We start from the raw sequence: 17168 nt of genomic DNA, 5'->3' as shown, positions 1-17168 counted from the left end.
CGCCCCGAGGTGGGGCGGCGGGGACGGGACGGGTCGGGATGGGGCGGGCAGCGCAGGGCAGCAGGAGCGCCGTCCCGCCCCGTCCCGTTCCGTCCCCCCCGGTGCTTCGGGCTGGAATTCGGCCTGGATCAGCTTTCTGCCGTCCTGCAGCTGGAAGGAGGAGGAAGGCGAAACCAAACAGCCCGAACAAGATTCTTTGGAGTCGCGTTTCTCCTGCGTGCCACCAAGAATCCCTTATCTCCTCTCGCCACGAGAGCTTCTCTAAAATTAATCTGTGTAACAGAACCGGCTCGGAAGCCCCCTGGCACCGCGCCATTCGCCCTTTCTCAAGGGCAGGTGGTTTTTGCTAAATATTCCGGATTCCCGGAGCATTCCGCACCCGCTCAGACCTCGTTTCCTTCTCGCCGGGTTTGTTTGCACAAGGAGCCTCAGGCAGAAACCGAGATAAGGAAAGGCAAACACCGCTCCTCGCCCAGGCGCTGGACTTTGGAAGGAGGCCGGGGGGTGGGGGGGGCGCAGAGAGAGCGCATTTTATTGACAGCACTTTGAGACTGGATTCAAACGTTATTTATTTTCAAAAGGCAAACTGGTAGCTGTCGTTAATAATTAACGTGCCTGTGCATGCAGCGGTCTTTAAGCGACCACAGCACTCTAAATGCTCTAAATAGCAAAAACAAATGAGGGGAAGGGCCCGATTCAGCAACTCCACGTTTTCTGTCAGCTCTTGAGGGGCTCTGCCATCAGTAATACGACGGCAGCCCAAATCAAGGCGTTAAGGAGCGGAAATGCGGTCCGACAGCCAGGCACGCCGGGCTCTTTGGTTCCCATCGTGTCGGGTGTCTTTTCTCCTTTATGAATATTTTAAAACTTCGTTCATTCTCTGAATGTTTTCCTGTTCTGAAGCTACCTTGGCAGCGCTGGCTGTATGCTGCACAGTGCTGATACGTTACGAAGATGAGTAACACTACCGACTTAGCGTATTCCTTTCTATTATTCTAGGAGAGCAAAGAACACGGGTTGCTGACACAGGAACCTACATCTGGAAGCAAACAATGCTTACAGAATTACTCACTGTAATGCTGATCACTTGCTATCATTACAAGAACAGTATTTTTTTTTTTAAAAATGAGCAAACTGGAAGGAGCAGCAGCAGCTCTGCATGGCTCATGCCAACAAATCTGTTCTTTCCTGATCCACGCTTTGTCCGTCATCCCTTAACCTGAGCTCCAGAAGAGGTTTGGAATCAACAACTGTCTGAAAAAGATGTATTTGTTCATAGCTCTGTTCGTTCTGCCCCCAGGGAAGCAGGCTGCAGCACCCATCTCCTCAAATCTCGTCTTTATTTTACAATGGCCAACAGCACAGTTTACATGAATGGCAGTTTGGGATAGGGAGTGACATAACTCCAAACAACTTTTTCTTATCTTTAAATGGGAGTTAAAAAGTCTCAACAGCAACAGAGATTGGAAAGTCTGCTCGATTAGGTACAACTGTGAAGTAACAGTGTTAGACTAATGTGAACAGTGGTGTGCAGTGTGAAATGGAAACCATCCCCAAAGGTGCCACACCACCACCCAGCTTGCCCCTGGTCTCCCCCGTGCCCTGACAGCACTGCCAGCCCTTGGGCACAGCTAATCCCTTCCTGATTGTCTTCCACCCCTCCCATGCTTCCTTCTTTATCTTCAGTGTTCTTTTCAGTATTTAGGCAGGCCTCAGTCTTCCTCCCTCACATTCCAGCGCTGTTCAGTACAACGATGGCGTTCAACCATTACCCTGACAGTAATTAAACACGACTTCCTCCCCACGCCCTCCGCCCCCTACTCACCTATGAGTTCTTCAGAACATGTCTGTGTCCCACTTCTCAAGATGCTGAAGGACTTCAGGAATGTTAAGAACAAGACAAGACGAGTTAACATATGGAACAACCACGCAGACAGGAGATAACATTGCTTAAGAGTTACCGCAAGCAGAAAGGAAAGTGAAACAAGAAACACCAGCCAAGCATTTAGGCATGTAACTCATGTTACAACCACCACAGATGGAAAGCAGTTGTGGTACGCTAAGCTCCGCTACCTGAATCTATGAAGATTTCTAGAGGACCCGCTGGTACACAGGAAACGATTTTAGCAGGGTTGGAAATGCTGAGATGTTCAGGCTGTAGGTCAGGAGCAAACACTGTCATCAACTGCAGGACGGGTGATTAGCTTTTGAAGAAAACTCTGATACACCTTAAAAAAAAAAACAAAAACAAACAAAAAAAGCCCTCCCTTTCTCTTGAGTATCCAATATGACTCCAGGTGCCAATATTTGTCTTTCAAAAGCACTTAACGTGTTTTCCTCTACTGAGGACGGAGCAGCTGTTCTGTGGGGAAAAAAGCCACCAGTAATGCAATTATTAGCTGTCCGTAATGAGTATCAGAGGATTTTCCTTCAGGTCTTCCTTTTCAGAGAAGCGAAGAACAGAACAACTGACATGACATCAGGTTTGTAACTGTGGAGCAATCAGTTAATGTAGGTAAGTTACAGAAGTAAAAAAAAATATATACTGCAGAAGACTTATTTGTCTTGGGGCAATATGAGAAGGCTGATCTAATCAGGATTAGAACTCCTCCTGTGCCTCCACTCACAGGCATGATGGCCGTTTGAGGCCTTGCCCTTACTTAGAATTCCATACCAGTATTAGAGCAGAAATGAGTCACGTCCTATGATTCATTTTGTATACGTGGATAAGAATCCCTCCTCCTATCTCGCTGATGCTATTCATTTTTCCCAGTTAGATTAAATCACATTGTTACTCAGCTAGCTAAAACCAGGAAACAGTTTGCATAAATAGCAGTAGTGCTACAGGAGAAGGGGAAGGCATTTCAAACATGAAAGCTGAAGTGCTCTTAGAAAAGCCACCCTGGCTGGCCAAGTCCTGAACAGAGTATTAGAGTAAGCATTTTAAGAAACAGTAATATTTCAGCATAATTTGCACAACTGTGGTCTTTATCATCACACACGGCAATAACACCATAACACAATGAATTCTACATGCAACTTTATTTTGGTGCAAGCAACTCCGTAAGAAGAGAGAGCTGCAAGGTGACCTGACAGAGGCCTTTCAGTTTCTCAAGGGGAGCTACAAGAAAGAAGGGGACAGATTCTTTAGTGGCATTTGCTGTGACAGAGCAAGGGGAAATGGCTTCAAGCTTAAAGAGGGTAGATTTAGGTTGGATATACAGAAAAAGTATTTTCCAGTGAGGGCAGTGAGACACCAGAACAGCTCGCCTGGAGATGTGGTTGATGCTCCGTCCCTGGAGACTATCAAAGCGGGGCTGGACCAGGCTCTGGGCAACGTGATGGGGCTGTGGTGTCCTTGCTCACGGCAGGGGAGTGGGGCTACATGGCCTTTAGAGGCCCCTTCCACCTCTAGGGATTCTACGATGATGAAAGGGCATGGAGAATGAACCTCAAAATATGAATCAGATACACGTTGGTGGGTAAGTTGCATGCAAATCACTTAGGAAAGTAGTTTTTGGAAAAGTCAATCAAAAAAAAAAAAATAATAATAAGACAAGTTATATGTGATCAGGCAAAGGAAGAACCAGGAGGAAACATCCCTGATTCTCACATTAGGCAATGAGCTTCTACCCAGGTTTGTCTAAACAGCTTTTTCAATTAGGAGGAGACTGACCAGAATCACTTCCCATGCGCTGCATTTTTTTTCTTCTTTTTTAAAGTTTTAAATTCAAATAGCAGAAAGATGTCCTGTTTTAGCTTTCATTTGAGAAAAAAAAAATAAATCTATGCCAGTTGCAAGTCATTCAGCAGCTTCTATTTCAGATAATACTGGCCTTTTCTTATTTTGATTTAAAAACCATGTGTAACAGTTCGCACAACTGACATGATCAAAGTCTGCACAATCCATTGTGATTGTGTTCCAAGGAAATGGTACTCTCTATTTAATTCATGGTGAGAAACGGTTGGTAATGACATACACTTCAAATGCAAGCACAGGGCAATGATGCTATCTAGAATTAATCACACCTGTAAAATTCTAGCTAGCTAAAAGCATCAAGACAAGCTAATCAGAAGTGTCAGAATGACCAAGAAGAAAAATACTTGCACTGAAACATCTTACACCATATACTTATAATACAATGAAAAAATATTTTAAGTTAGCTCAGCAATTAGTCCACAACTGTGCTTCCATTTTAAAAGCAATTAAAAATAGTCAGTGGCAATAATGCAATACTGAAAGTGTTAAAGCATTCTTGAGGTTCAAAATGTGCAAAAGCTGTTAAATGCTTCTATGTTGTACCATGGTGAAAACCCAAGCCCACTTACTTTGCACTGCAAATTTTTGCTAGCATGACACAACCTCCATTTACCAACTAAAACACAGGCAATAAATTACGTCTTTTTGCTCTATGAAGAGTAAAAACAGGAAGAAGAAAAATCAAATGAAGAGAATAAAGTATTGGCAGAAAGATTGCTGCACAGCTTAAACACTGCACACCAGCCTTTTTGAGTCACATGATGCTTACAAACACACAGACCTGTAGGCAATTTAGCTCAGAAAATTATCCCGATGTCAAAGAATCTACAACCTGGAGAAGTGAGCAAGTTCTGCAATACTGAGAGAAAGATTACATCCATCTTGCAAAACTAAAAGTTCTCCTCTGCCACAGTCATTTTCTTTATGACATGTTCAATTTGACTCCCCTGCATTATTTACTTGCAGTAACACCAAAACCTTATCAATAGCTGCAAATTTTAATACAATGCATCACAGTACCATAACTTACAATCATTGTGATTCACAGACATTTCTTGTTTAGGGTTAATATCTCACCAAAAAATCTGGCTTTTGTGCACTGGTCAGAGGTCACCCGACACCAGGCCTTACATCCAAACAGGACCACAATTGATTTCAGCAGTAAGAAAGTAGAAAATGCAGTGATGGGAATGAATGGACATCTCATCTACCTGTACTGCATGGATACACATTTAAGCTGCGTCAGAGAAACTCAAAGACTGAGCACTAGAGAAAAAAAATATATTATTTTCATATTGTTGCACACAGTGAATGTCAAGAAAACAACAACAGAAATAAGCTCAGGTACTCAGAAACCAAGGAAGTTGGTTTAAGTCCAGTGACTTGGTGGTTTAACCACCAAGGTGGCTTAACCACTAAGGAAGGTGGTTAAAGTCTTTAAACTTCCATGAGGTAGCACATCATCAAGTATCTTCTTTTCCAGAATATATTAAGCTTGATAAATCCAACTTAGTTTTTAATGCTGCTGAAAATTCTTTTGATAGTAGTTCATGAAGGGATACTCTATCATGAGAATATACCCAATTCCGTCCAGTCCAGTCATAGCGCTTGGGCCCACTGGAAAGCAAAACACATGCTGTGAGTACAGGTTATTCACAGGGAAATGCTGGAGGCATGCATTTATAATGTAACCCAGAAAGTGCCCAGAAAGAGCGTGAAGACAGACGTGCGGGCTGTGTGGAGAAGCAGAGCAGAAAAGGCCAGAGCTGCCAGGAACTGCTGTGCCATCTGAGAGACTTACGTGAAAGATGGCAAGATGTACCAGTTACCCCAAGCTGACACAAGCTCTTGTCCTTCTTTCTTTTGGCACTGGTCTCCCCCATTTCCTCCATCACTCACATAATTCTCACATACACAACTATCTTTAAGGGATGTTTGTTTGAGGCTAAATTAACACTGTTGATTTGTTGCTACAGCAAGCACAGTTATGAGCAGATAACTTAAAGACAGTAGAACACAAAGAACACAAACCACCACTCTCACTCATTTTTTTGGATGCAACAAAAGAATTTACCATCTGAATGCAGATGTGTACTGCCATATAGGAGTTCTGCATTAAAAATCTGTTTTCCTCCCTGCTACTCTACAGATGTTGGCTTGACTCTTCATTCTTGCATTAAGCATCAAGAAAATAATAACCAGAACACCAGAGTTCCATTACAGACCTTTGTAGCCACCTAATTCTCCACATCTGAAAGAGGAGCAATGATGCAGGTGCTCACTACCTCTAGCAACAGCTACAGAAGCTAAAAAAACAGAAGGAAATGAAATGTTCAGCAGGGATAAATAGGTGAACCATCACTCTTATGCCTGGACTTGAGCTCATCGATAGGACAAAGTGCCTTAGAACTCAGACAACCTGCACACAGGGTCTGCTAGATGGCAGACTGTCCTGTAAACACACGGGAACAATTTGCAGTTTCTCTTCAAACATAAAAAAAAAACTGACCTGAACCTCAAATACCCTGAAGTATTCACAGTATCTAAATGAATTTTTAGGCCACTAGCCAAGCTAGAAGTAGTAACAAATGACTTCCACTGCTATCTCACTTGCTGTATGTGAATGGGGAACTTCTTTCTTTGTCTTTGCAGCATTACCATGCGTTCATACTGTCTTACACCCAGAAACGTTACTTGGTAAATATTAGTGATAAGAAGTAGCAATGAAACACTGCCACAGTTCTCCAAATCTCCAAAATACTGTAGAAATACAATGTTCTCATTTATATTTATAATTTAAGCAAGGATTTTGAGCTCTACAAATGCTTACAAAGGCTAAATATTATATTCTCACACAAAGCCTGCGTACATTTTTACAGAATAAGAGCTACAATATCACCTTAAGGTATTACTAAAAGATGCTGTGTATGGTTAAAAAGACTTTCCAGTCAAAGGAGTTGCATCAAATTACTGCAGTTGCACTGCTGCCAGATCACACACACACCTTTTATCTTCTCAATTTGTCAACAAAATTAGGCTATGGAAAAACAACTTCACTTGGGTGTACCGACACATGGTAACAACGTTCACTTATGTTATCAGTTAAGGAAGCACAAAAAGGAACACTTCTTGGTGAATAATTTTTCACAACAGATGCTGAAAAATGCCAAGAATTTTCAGGTTTCTCTCTTCTTTTCACTAACGGAACAATTAAACATGCTAGAACTTTGGCATGTGCTCACAAATTCCACATCCCAGTGCTTGGATGTCTTAGCTGAGATTTGGCTCCAGATAGGTAACAAACCTCTGAATTCTGGCTTCTGTAAGTAGATGAAAACTTCACGTCAGTGACACAAAAACCCCACAGACCTCTTAAGCAGAATCCAGGCTCAGGAGTTTTGTAGTGTGCAAAATACATGGAATCAATGAATGAATGAATGGTGACACACAGCCTGTGTCTGTCTAAAGAAGCAGCTTGCTAGGCCAGTGCCTTAAAAAGTCACATACTTGTTGGTAAGTCATTTAAAGTTATTTATTAAAAAAAGAAAAAAAGGATTCTGGGATTGGAAAGGAGTTATTAGTAGGGGAAGATGACTCACATAATAAGCTGTGCACCAACCAACACCTAAGTTTAATACAGCAAGGTTAGAATTTTCTTTAGGCAAATTTCACTTCTGTTAAAATTGTTTCTCTTGAAATCTTTTTTGTTTTTCTTTTTTCTCCTACACAAACCTTCTACAAAATTCAACTACTGCAAAACCATTCCCAGTTTTGCAATTAATACATTCTCTACAAACAGCCTTCAAGAAGTATGCCTGCATAGTTACTAGGCATGCTCATAGTTTCCAGCTAGCTGGTTCCTTCACCAGTGATAGCCACTGACTCCCTGTGTGCTCTCTGAAGAATGGTGGCAGAGGACACCACTGTTTGGAAGGGGAGTCAGCTATAATATTTTCCCCACATATCTGGCTGCCCTCCCAGGTGAGACCAGCTAGAAAAACTAAATGGATCAAAACACAGCATTAGAGAAGGCAGAGGGAACAGCTAGCCAAGATTCCCATGAAGTGCAGAAGCTTGACAATAACAACCAGTGGGAGAGCACATAAAGCAGGAAATCCCACAAGCTTAAAGGGGAAGGAGCCACCCTGTCTAAATACAAAGAGCAGTTTAGATTATAACATCACCATCTCTCTTTTTTCCAACAGAGCTTTCTTGTGCTTTTTTTAGCCATGGCTGGCTTGTTGGGGTTTTTTTGTTGTTGTGGTTGGTTTTTTTTTGGTTGTTGTTTTTTTCTTTCCCCTATTAGTAGGTTATACTCTTGCAGACATTGGTTTTGGACTGGAATAGCACAAGAAAACTCCCTGTTACAAATTTCCTCCATTAACTTAGGCGTATCAGTATACTGCACCATGCCACAAACCTCTGTAACAAATTCTTAACAAACATGTAGATTAAATCACGTTTAGAGCATACATTAAGGAACGGGGCTATTTGTGGCATTAGGTAATCCAATCCATTCAGTGCTAAAGAAAAAGGGGAAGTACATTTCCACCCAGTGTCCAGGTGTGACGTACCTTACATGTAACTTACCTAGTGGGAGAGGACAGCCAAATCTGCCGGTTTGGTGTTTGCTTGTTGATTACATATGTTCCCATGTCTCCACCTAATTTAACTGTTAAAACTCCACTCTTGAATCACAAAGAAAATAAGTAGAAATTTAAGTTTGTAACCTGTTACTTGACAAGAAATACACCACTGCAGTAAATAAACAGAAACTCATACATCTGCATCACACTCCCAACTATTTTCCAGGTAACAACAGCTTGGAAGAATTAATGTCATGAATAAACAACATGTGCTAATATTTAAGACAACCTGAATATTTTTGAGCCTGACCTAGACTTCAAACCTTCTGGTTAGTTTTATTTAGCGTGTTTGCCCCATTCACAATAGCACTACTTAGAGAATACATTTGAGCTCTGACCTGTGATCTTGAAAGAGCTGGTAGTTTGTTTTGGAAAGGCTGAAACATGACTCAGAACCAACCTTTTCTATGCATGAGCTGGTGTGGTTCAGAGTCAAGGATCTTTCTGTGTGGAGACTGAATTCCTGAGACACCCAATTTTACTTAACTGTTCTTTAGCTCTAACAGTTCCCAAGAGAATAAACAGAACTGTCTACTCCAATAATTCTGATGAAGTGCCCAGATCCTGAATCACACCTTAAAAATGTTCCCCTTCTGAACTCCAGAAGGCCTGTTTTCTTTCAGGTGTGCCAGTGTCAGACCATGATCCAAGCAAGCATTTCTGTTCTCCTTCTTACGCACATTTCTAAGTGACAACATGATTCATCTTCCTGACATTTTCACAAGCACATACAGAAGGGGAGCTGACAAACATGTTTATGTCCTAACTTGGAAAAAATATATATACTTGGACACAAATTAACTGGCAAGTGATCTGAATTTATGCTGGTCAAAAATGCCATCTTTACGGACTGTAATTTGATGATTTGGGTAGAAAATCCGGTCATATTTAATCTATAGTTTCTCAAATACTTCACAACCTACAGCACAAAAAAGCTTCTTTAATGGGTCTATACATTTTACACCTTAGAATGTATTACTAGAGCTATTCTTACTTCTACTGTTTCTACCTATGTATAAACAATCACCTGTGGGAAAAAAAAATCATTTTCAACTACCTACAGCCTCCCTATCTCACTTTGTAGCATGCAGCAGCTTAGTGCTTTCTTCTCCTACAGAGTAATTCAATGTTCCTGATCTCCAACATATCTTGAGAATTATTAGCAATGAAAGAATACTCTCAAGGTCTGAATTTTTTATTCCAATTCCCGTGCTCTTCCTGTGCTTGATTACACCTCTACAGGCGTGAGCAATAATATATACATAAAGGCATGGCTGACCACTGCAGCCATCAGGTTGCCCAGCCAGCTATATTAACTGGAAATGGCTTTAGAAGTGCAAGAATAGGTGACTTCTCTGGTCATCGTGAACTCAGTGTTTTCTGTATCTCAGCAGTCTTAGATCTGCAGAGATAAATCAGAATAAGAGCAGACAGGGATAACTAGCCCTGAATATGGCTACAATCATCCCAGCATTCTTCAGTGGTCTCCCTAGTGCCATATCTTAAGTATTCAGCCCAATATTAAGCTGTGTACTACAAACACACTGTAAGCAAATAGGTTTCTGAGGAAGTAGCATTCTTTTACCAGTGCTTATAGCATGTGTCAGCTGTTGGAGAGTGCTGCTGCTCTGTCATTGCAAATTAAATAAAAGTCAGCTTCTATTACTGGGTTTAAAACTTTGAATCATGTATTTTGCAATACTTTTGAAATGTTAGAAAACACAACTTGAGTTCTTAGGAACTTAAAATACAATATATCTGAATTGTTACAATACTCCTGCATGTATTTTGTACTCCTGTATGAATGTTTGTTACTTCCTGGTAAAGTGTACATATTCATCAAGAGACTCTCCTCACCCCCTCCCTGGATTTGAAGTTACAAACTGTGTGAGGAACTGAAGTTCCTAAGAACTCACAGGCACCAGACGAGCTTTACCATGTTTGCCACCTCGTGGCACACTACAGTACTGGTCTTGCCTGTCTGAAACGATCCTCAGTAGATTTAAGGGTACTTAACTGAAACCTTTAAGATGATACGTCATCACACAGCCTACGCTACAAAAGATTACTTATAAAAATTCGGATGTATGTAAAAATAATTCCGTGGAGCCTCACAGGGAGTGAATGTCAAGCACAGAGCACTCTTCAGTTCCCGAAGATAAAATTAGGGCAGAAGGATGACTCACGATTCTCATGTAATGAAGTGCTTAAAAACACTGAAGAGGTTGATGATAATCTTTTTGCTCATGTTTGTCTGATGTGCCAAAACATGCTGAATAGTAGTGGTTAAGCTATTCACCAGAAAAGTAGGCCGTGACATTATTGCATATTTGATCAAACCAGCAAATAATACTTGCTAAGTGCATCAATGGTATCTAATTAACAATATTTCTACCCTAGCTATGCAAAATAAATAATGAACAATACGATGACACAGTTACAGAGGAACAAACTACAGGGTTGGTCTGTTTGTTCTGTACAGTGCAACCCAAACCATGCGGTCCAACATCCCGAGCACGGAACCCTGACTGATGGGGCCTGTGGACAGCAACCTCCAAGTGGTAACATACGAACTGACAGCAGCAATTTTGCAAAATAGATAAAACATGTTAAAGGGAAGACCTGTGCTGCAGCTGTCAGTGCAGGGAGAAATGCAGTCTCCTCCAAGTCATGCAGAAGCTGTAAGATACAGCCCGTTTCAGGAATTTTATGTAGAACTGATAAACTCCTTAAAGAAACACAATGGCATTTCTAATCAGCCTGTCACTCCTGTAAAAGAATGTGAGTGAGCGACCTACTAAAGGCTCCAGTTGTCAGGCTATCAGCTACCCTGCGTCCCATCAGATTCTGGCCTTCCCAGTGTGGCAGACTCACTTCCCAATTTTGCAGCTACCTACTGCAATGTTGCATCCTCTGTTGCTCCTCTCCAGCACAGCCAGGTCAAACACACTCTGTAATGCCTGGTTGAGATCAACGCTCCCTCCCTCTCAGTTCTCAGGGCAATCACATAAACTGCTCCACCAGTAACGTACAGTGATGCACGTCACTTTGCCAGGTAGGTCTGCCCTAGCATTTACCTTCAGGGAGCCGACTGAAGATGTCTGAGGTCAATGTGAGTTAGGAAAAATTTAGAGAGAATTAGAAATCAGTTTCCTTCTCCTCTTAGTATAGAATAATAGATGAGCCCATGTCTTTTCTTCCTACAGACTAAGCTTTCTTTAAATCCTCAAATTATATGAGAGTACAAGCTACTTCTTACCAAAAGGCGTGCTTTTAGCAGTAAAGCTGTAAGATAAATAAATAAAAGATATTTTAACAGCTGGTACTAAGGTGGCTAGTGCAAAATTCTCTTCTGAAGTAAAAACAAAACAAAACAAAAAATCTACTGGAATTAGAATGGTTAACACAACCTTTAAAACGTACCCCTAAAGAGACATCATAATCTTCGGGGGTAAAAGGCTTATCTGTGAGGTCCTCAAAGAAATCTGCCAAGGAGTCCAACGTTTCTTCAGCCAGTTTTTCATAAGTGGTCTCATCTAAAGAGCTACAAATGACACACAGTCACATAATCAGGAGGGAGGGAAAACATGGAAGGTGGTATATTATTATTGTGTTCATCACAGGGAAAATATCAACACTGTTTCACAGTTAGCATTTCCTCTAAGGACACAAATCGTCATCTTCCTTATGGTAATGGAGGTTACAACGCACCTTACACGGGGAGGTGGAATTTTAATATTTGGGTAGTAGAGACCTCTAACTAAGGATTGTGTACTCAGTTTTATAGATATTGTGGTCCATGAGTGTTAAGGAGACAGACCCAGACTTCAAAATACAGTCTTCTTATGAAAATGCCATGTGAAAAGCACTGTTTGAAGCTCCTCAAATAGATTCAAGCACCTCCTGTTGAGGCACATAAGCCATTTGACAGTAAGGAACCAAATGCTGCTACAAGCAGAGCTTTAGAAACATCAGTGTCAAACACTGTGTCTACATGCAGCATTAGATTTCTCAACTGGGATCAGCAATGCAAGACAGGAATAGGACATCATTTACAGTGTGCATACGAATTAATCCCTTTACAATTACCTCCTTCAGAGAGTCTCAAAGCACCTTTGTAGCCAATAATTAAGGTTTACAACACTTGTGAGACAGCTTCTGTGATCCTCTTTAAGCAAGTAAAAGAAGTGAGAACAAAGTCTAAATAATTTTACTTAACCAAATGTAATCAAATCACCTACGCTCTTCTATCCGTCACAGCGTCATTTTTAACTGAGCGTGTAGGTGGGAATCTCGAGCAACAGACAACTGGGTGAAACCATGTATTTTGCTAATGGGTGCAGCAAAACAGCTGTTACAATGAACCAGGTGACTGACTCAGTATCTTTCAACTGACTAGAATGTTTTGGTTTCTTTTTTCTTTAAGTTTCTTGTAAGCCAACTGCCAAAACACACTGCACACCACCTGAGTCATGGGTGCCCCAGGAACACCTATGGGTGTGGAGAACTGAGGGCCTTAGGATTACGCAGGACTCATGCACTGACTCTGGATGCAACTCAGGCACGGCAGGTAAGGGCTGTTCCAGGCACCGAGCAGCACTCCCTGGGCCTCCAACTGCTGCACTGTATGAGGAGAGGTCTCTCACAAGCACCACGCTGTCAGCAATTCCACGTTACCTGCTGTATGCTATTTCTCACTGCTGACAGGATGAGGGGAAATGGCCTCAAGTTGCACCAAGGTAAGTTTAGGTTGGATATCAGGAAAAACTTCTTTATAGAAAGGGTTGTTAAGCACTGGAATAGGCTCCCCGGGGAAGTGGTGGGGTCACCATCCCTGGGTGTGTTTAAAAACTGTTTGGATGTGGTGCTCAGGGACATGATTTAGCAGAGGGTTGTTAGACTTAGGGTAGTATGGTTAGGTCATGGTTGGACTCGATGATCTTTTCCAACCGGAGTGATTCCACGATTCTATGTGAAATGGTGAGTTGCCCATGCTTAGGCACATGTTATTTCCCATGCAACTTCCCAAACTCACTCCAAATGATTATTCCTAGAACTACACTTCTCCTGTTCATGGCGATACTGTTTGTTACATTAGTTTGACAGCCCTGCCAGTTGTTTAAAAACGTATTTTCATACAAATAGAAGAATTCCCAGAATATCCTCAGAATGAAATTTACCTTTTGTCATTCAGAGTTCCTGTACTTCTTAAATTCATAAAGAGAACAGTACTGCTCTTCATCTCTGAAGCATATTGCAAATGCTGTTGAAAATAAGTTAAAGGGAATTAAAAGACAGAACGTGAAGACCATGAACATTGGTCACACAAATCAAACAGCTCCTTGAAGACTTTCTGTGTCCACATTAAACATTCGTATTTTGTATCACAGAGCTACTGCAGGAAGAATTACACGGAGGGAATCCTTCAGTGATCCAAGCAGACTATAGCACTCTCATCCTCTGTTACAATCTAAGGCACACAATGGAGAACCAGGAAAAAGAACTATTTCCTCTTGCTCTAACACAGAATTACCGTGCAGGTTAGGCCAAAGTTTCCACAAATACCCGCTATTCAGATTATCAGCAGTTTGGGTCCCTCTGCTAGAAGCCACGAGGGCATCCAGCAGAAACAAGCAGAAGCTCCTACACAAGTTGTGAGCTAACTCCCACCACCTTCCACAGATCAAATTCTCTACAACAAGACGCTTCACTGTGATTTCTCTCCTGCTTTTTAAAAACGTAAAAGCTTTAATGGCCAGATTAGAATGGCAGAAAAGCTCAACCGGCACGTGGGCAGCATGAAAGGGTGACACCGACACAGCCCCTTTGAGGGGAAGGGATACACCGCCATCCATCAGGCAATGAGGGCGGCACGCCTGCTGCCATGTACTGCTGAGCCCGGCCCATGACAGCACTTCTTTCTGGGTGAGCTGGTGACTCTGTGCGCACGCAAGCTACCGAAAGCCGTCAGAACGTGCAGAAAAGCAGATAGCGTTTTAAAAGGCACATGGCAGCATCTCTTGGTGCTCACGGAGAGGGAGACAGCACAACTCTCTGTTCGGTTCGGTTCTATCCTGCGGGGCTGCGGAGGCACGGCCGCTTCCAGGCCGCGAACCCGGCACGGGGCAACAGGAACAGAACCGCCCCGCGCCACCGCAACCCCGAACGCCGATCAAATACACACGGACGCCACCGCAGTTTTGACACTCCTGGGGTCAAAAGCCACGGGGCCACGCCCGCCCGCAGGGTCAGGCCGCGGCCTCACCGCTGTTCGCACTCCCGACGGTTGCAGCGCGGATGCACCCGGTGCCATCGGAGGCTGGCAGCAGCCTCGGCCTACCGGAGAGGCGGGCCCGCCGAGGCCTCGGCTGGCCCCGTGCCTGGGTGACCGCAGGGGCTGAGGAAGCGCCCGGCCCGGCGCCGCGCCCTCCCCGCCCCGAGACCGGCAGCACCCCGCCCGCCCCGGCGCCGCCAGCTCGCCCCCCCCCGCCCTGGGCGCAGACCGCTCCCGCCCGCTCGCACTCACCGCCCGGCCGCGAACCGCAGCGGCCACCCCCGCCCTCGGGGCCTCCCCGGGGCCGCCGCTCCTCCGCCGCGCCGCCGCCGCCGCCGCCCTCCGCGCCGCACGCACGGCAGCGGCCGCCCCCGGCCTCCACATGCCGCCCCTCTCGTCACGGAAGAGGCCGGGGAGGAGCCGGCGCCGCGCGGCCGCTACCGCCCTCCGCCGGCGCCGGCGAGCAGCGGGCCCGGCGGGTGGCGGTCGGATGTCGCGGTCAGGATTTGAGCGCAGCGGACAGCCCGGGCAGAGCGCGGGAAGCCGGGAGACGATTCCCGCCGTGCAGCGCCCCCAGCGCCGGCAGCGACCGAACGGGGCGGTCCGAGCTGCAGAGCGCTCCCAAGCGGCAGCTGTGTGGCAGTGACAGCCCGTGCGCTGCAGCACGGCACCCTGAGGTAGTTAAACGGAAAAGAGAAAGGCGACTCGAAGGGAGCCCTAAGAATCGCTGAAGAGATGAGAAATAAGCGTTAATTTTGATTGTGAAAGCTTATAAAAGAGCGCGTTTTCTGTGGGAACAGAAAAAGTTCAGATCTTTCCAGGGGGCGGGGCTGAATACTGAGGTAAGGCTGATGAACACCTTGTATCAGACCCGAGAATACACTCGTAAAGCAGTTTCTTCTTCATACATTGGTGAGCAAAGCAGCAGGAAGAGCGGCAGATTGCTTATTAAATATATAACATTTAAGTAAGAGGTAGCCCTTGTTCACACCTTGCTGTTCCTACAAAGCATCCTCAGGTAGGTATTTTCTGGCAGTTCCCAGGTAATCCCCGTGATTTGTTCCACCTCCAGTGATTGGATAGGTCATGAATCATGAATGAGTGTAGATGGAGCGCTTGCTTCATTATGAGCAGTCTCATGTATCGAAACTGCCAAGAAAATGTCACCAATGTGCACATGGGGGGGGCATGAAGAGGGCAATTTTGGCATGCCTTTATTACGGTTTTAGTCTTGATCTTTGTTCCTTAATGTTCACGTCCCAGCACTTTGGTGTCAGCACTTCTTAAGCTGGCTTGCAATAACCGCCCAGCTGCTCCAGGTGCAAAGCAGCTGTGAGATCAGGCCCTACGCCCTCACAGGGGGCAGAGCCGATGTCCTTTTGCAAGCAAACGCATGCACCACAGCAGAGAGGCCAGCAAATGGCCTGCGTGTGGAACAGGCAGGGTGCACTATCAGCTGCTCTTTATCACTGTCGTTCAGGATTGGACAGGAGTACTGAGTTAGATGAAGTTACTTGTGCGTAAACAAAGTCACCAAGAAGACACATTTTGGGTCAGGAATTTGTATTCTCAACCTGCGGAGTTTTAGTGCTAGAAAGCGAAGTACTCAGGTGTTTGTTGTTGATGTTGTTTTTGCTTTTTAACTGGGAATGACTACTGAGTGTCACTGCTAAAGGCAAAACCTGGCTTCTGAATACCATCTGATTAAGCTACAGAGTCACACACACACATTTGGAGTTATTCCCCATGTATCACCAAGCAACCATCAACCTGTGCTGTTTTCTCCTGGGCAGTGTGCAGGGCCAGAGTGTGCAGATACCTGAGCTCACAGATCCTCCACATGTCAGTGACCTAAATGTTCAAGTTTTGCTCCCTGTGATGAGCTCCATCTGTTCAGACTCAGAGAAACAGACCACTGTATCACTGTAATACCCTGGAGAGTTGATACTGCCCATGCCTTCTGTGTGTATTTCACTTTTACTTGACATGTATTGCCATGTGGTCTTCATAGATAACTAAGTTTCCAAGTCCTTCAATTCTCAATGAGCTGCCACCAATGCAAATTTAAGAGAAACCAAACAATCAGGCATGAAGGATTCACATCTTAGAAACCTTCTGTAACCTTCCGTGCTTTATACCGTTTCACGTACTGGAGAAAAAAAACGGTATGCAAGTTACTGACCATGAATCTTGCTTAGCTGTCATCTCTCAGTGGAGTCTTTTGTTGATGGTAATTGGTGCTTGTGGTAACCTCTCAGCTGCTAGGGAAATTAAGGGAACCAAAACAGAATCTGTGTTTACCTTGAAACAAGTGCTCATAGAGAAAAACCTGACATGTTGTTACGAAGCAGCTGAGGCACTGTTATGCCCTTTGCTTTTTCCTTTCCCTTTTCCCTGCAGCTTTGACTCCCCCCTTTATTAAAGAGCTGGCAGAAGGTACGTTCAGGTGCCACCTTACAGACTGGATGGTGCATCTCGAGGTGCCCCT

The 17168-nt window shown here is 44.1% G+C and overlaps 2 protein-coding genes and 1 non-coding gene across 4 annotated transcripts in view; all 3 read right to left on the bottom strand.

Annotated features, from left to right (window-relative positions):
- Window positions 1–2187, bottom strand: part of TJP2 (tight junction protein 2) — a 66779-nt gene extending 64592 nt beyond the window's left edge. Inside the window, exons 1-2 of one of the 2 annotated variants that reach the window (XM_025144668.3) lie at window positions 2074–2187; window positions 1826–1877 (exon numbers count right to left, since the gene is read on the bottom strand). The gene's annotated coding sequence lies outside the window, so the exon portion shown is untranslated. The remainder of the gene's footprint in view (window positions 1–1825; window positions 1878–2073) is intronic. The other variant, NM_001396730.1, reaches the window with a different exon arrangement.
- MIR12295 (microRNA mir-12295) lies at window positions 31–89 on the bottom strand. Its single transcript, NR_162067.1, has one exon. It is a non-coding gene; the product is annotated as a microRNA mir-12295 (primary transcript).
- Window positions 2188–5027: 2840 nt separating the features above from the next.
- On the bottom strand, window positions 5028–15590 carry FXN (frataxin). The gene is made up of 6 exons (XM_046905643.1): window positions 15552–15590; window positions 14672–15352; window positions 13587–13669; window positions 11830–11950; window positions 8351–8448; window positions 5028–5377 (listed from the first exon to the last, which is right to left on the bottom strand). Exons 1-6 carry the CDS (start codon window positions 15588–15590, stop codon window positions 5224–5226), a joined length of 1176 nt encoding a protein of 391 aa, XP_046761599.1. The 3' UTR covers window positions 5028–5223.
- Window positions 15591–17168: the final 1578 nt, after the last annotated feature.

The sequence above is a fragment of the Gallus gallus genome, chromosome Z (assembly GCF_016699485.2).
Source record: "Gallus gallus isolate bGalGal1 chromosome Z, bGalGal1.mat.broiler.GRCg7b, whole genome shotgun sequence".
Taxonomy (NCBI): domain Eukaryota; kingdom Metazoa; phylum Chordata; class Aves; order Galliformes; family Phasianidae; genus Gallus; species Gallus gallus.
Note: the sequence above shows the minus strand (reverse complement) of the source record. Positions and strands in the feature narration are given on the sequence as shown.

Coding starts and splice junctions, on each gene's coding strand:
- FXN (XM_046905643.1), bottom strand. CDS start 15,590: ATGTATGAAGAAGAAACTGCTTTACGAGTGTATTCTCGG. Junction 13,670..14,671: donor CGTCGGGAGTGCGAACAGCG/GTGAGGCCGCGG, acceptor TATTTTCAACAG/CATTTGCAATATGCTTCAGA. Junction 5,378..8,350: donor TGGCTGTCCTCTCCCACTAG/GTAAGTTACATG, acceptor TTTGCTTTCCAG/TGGGCCCAAGCGCTATGACT.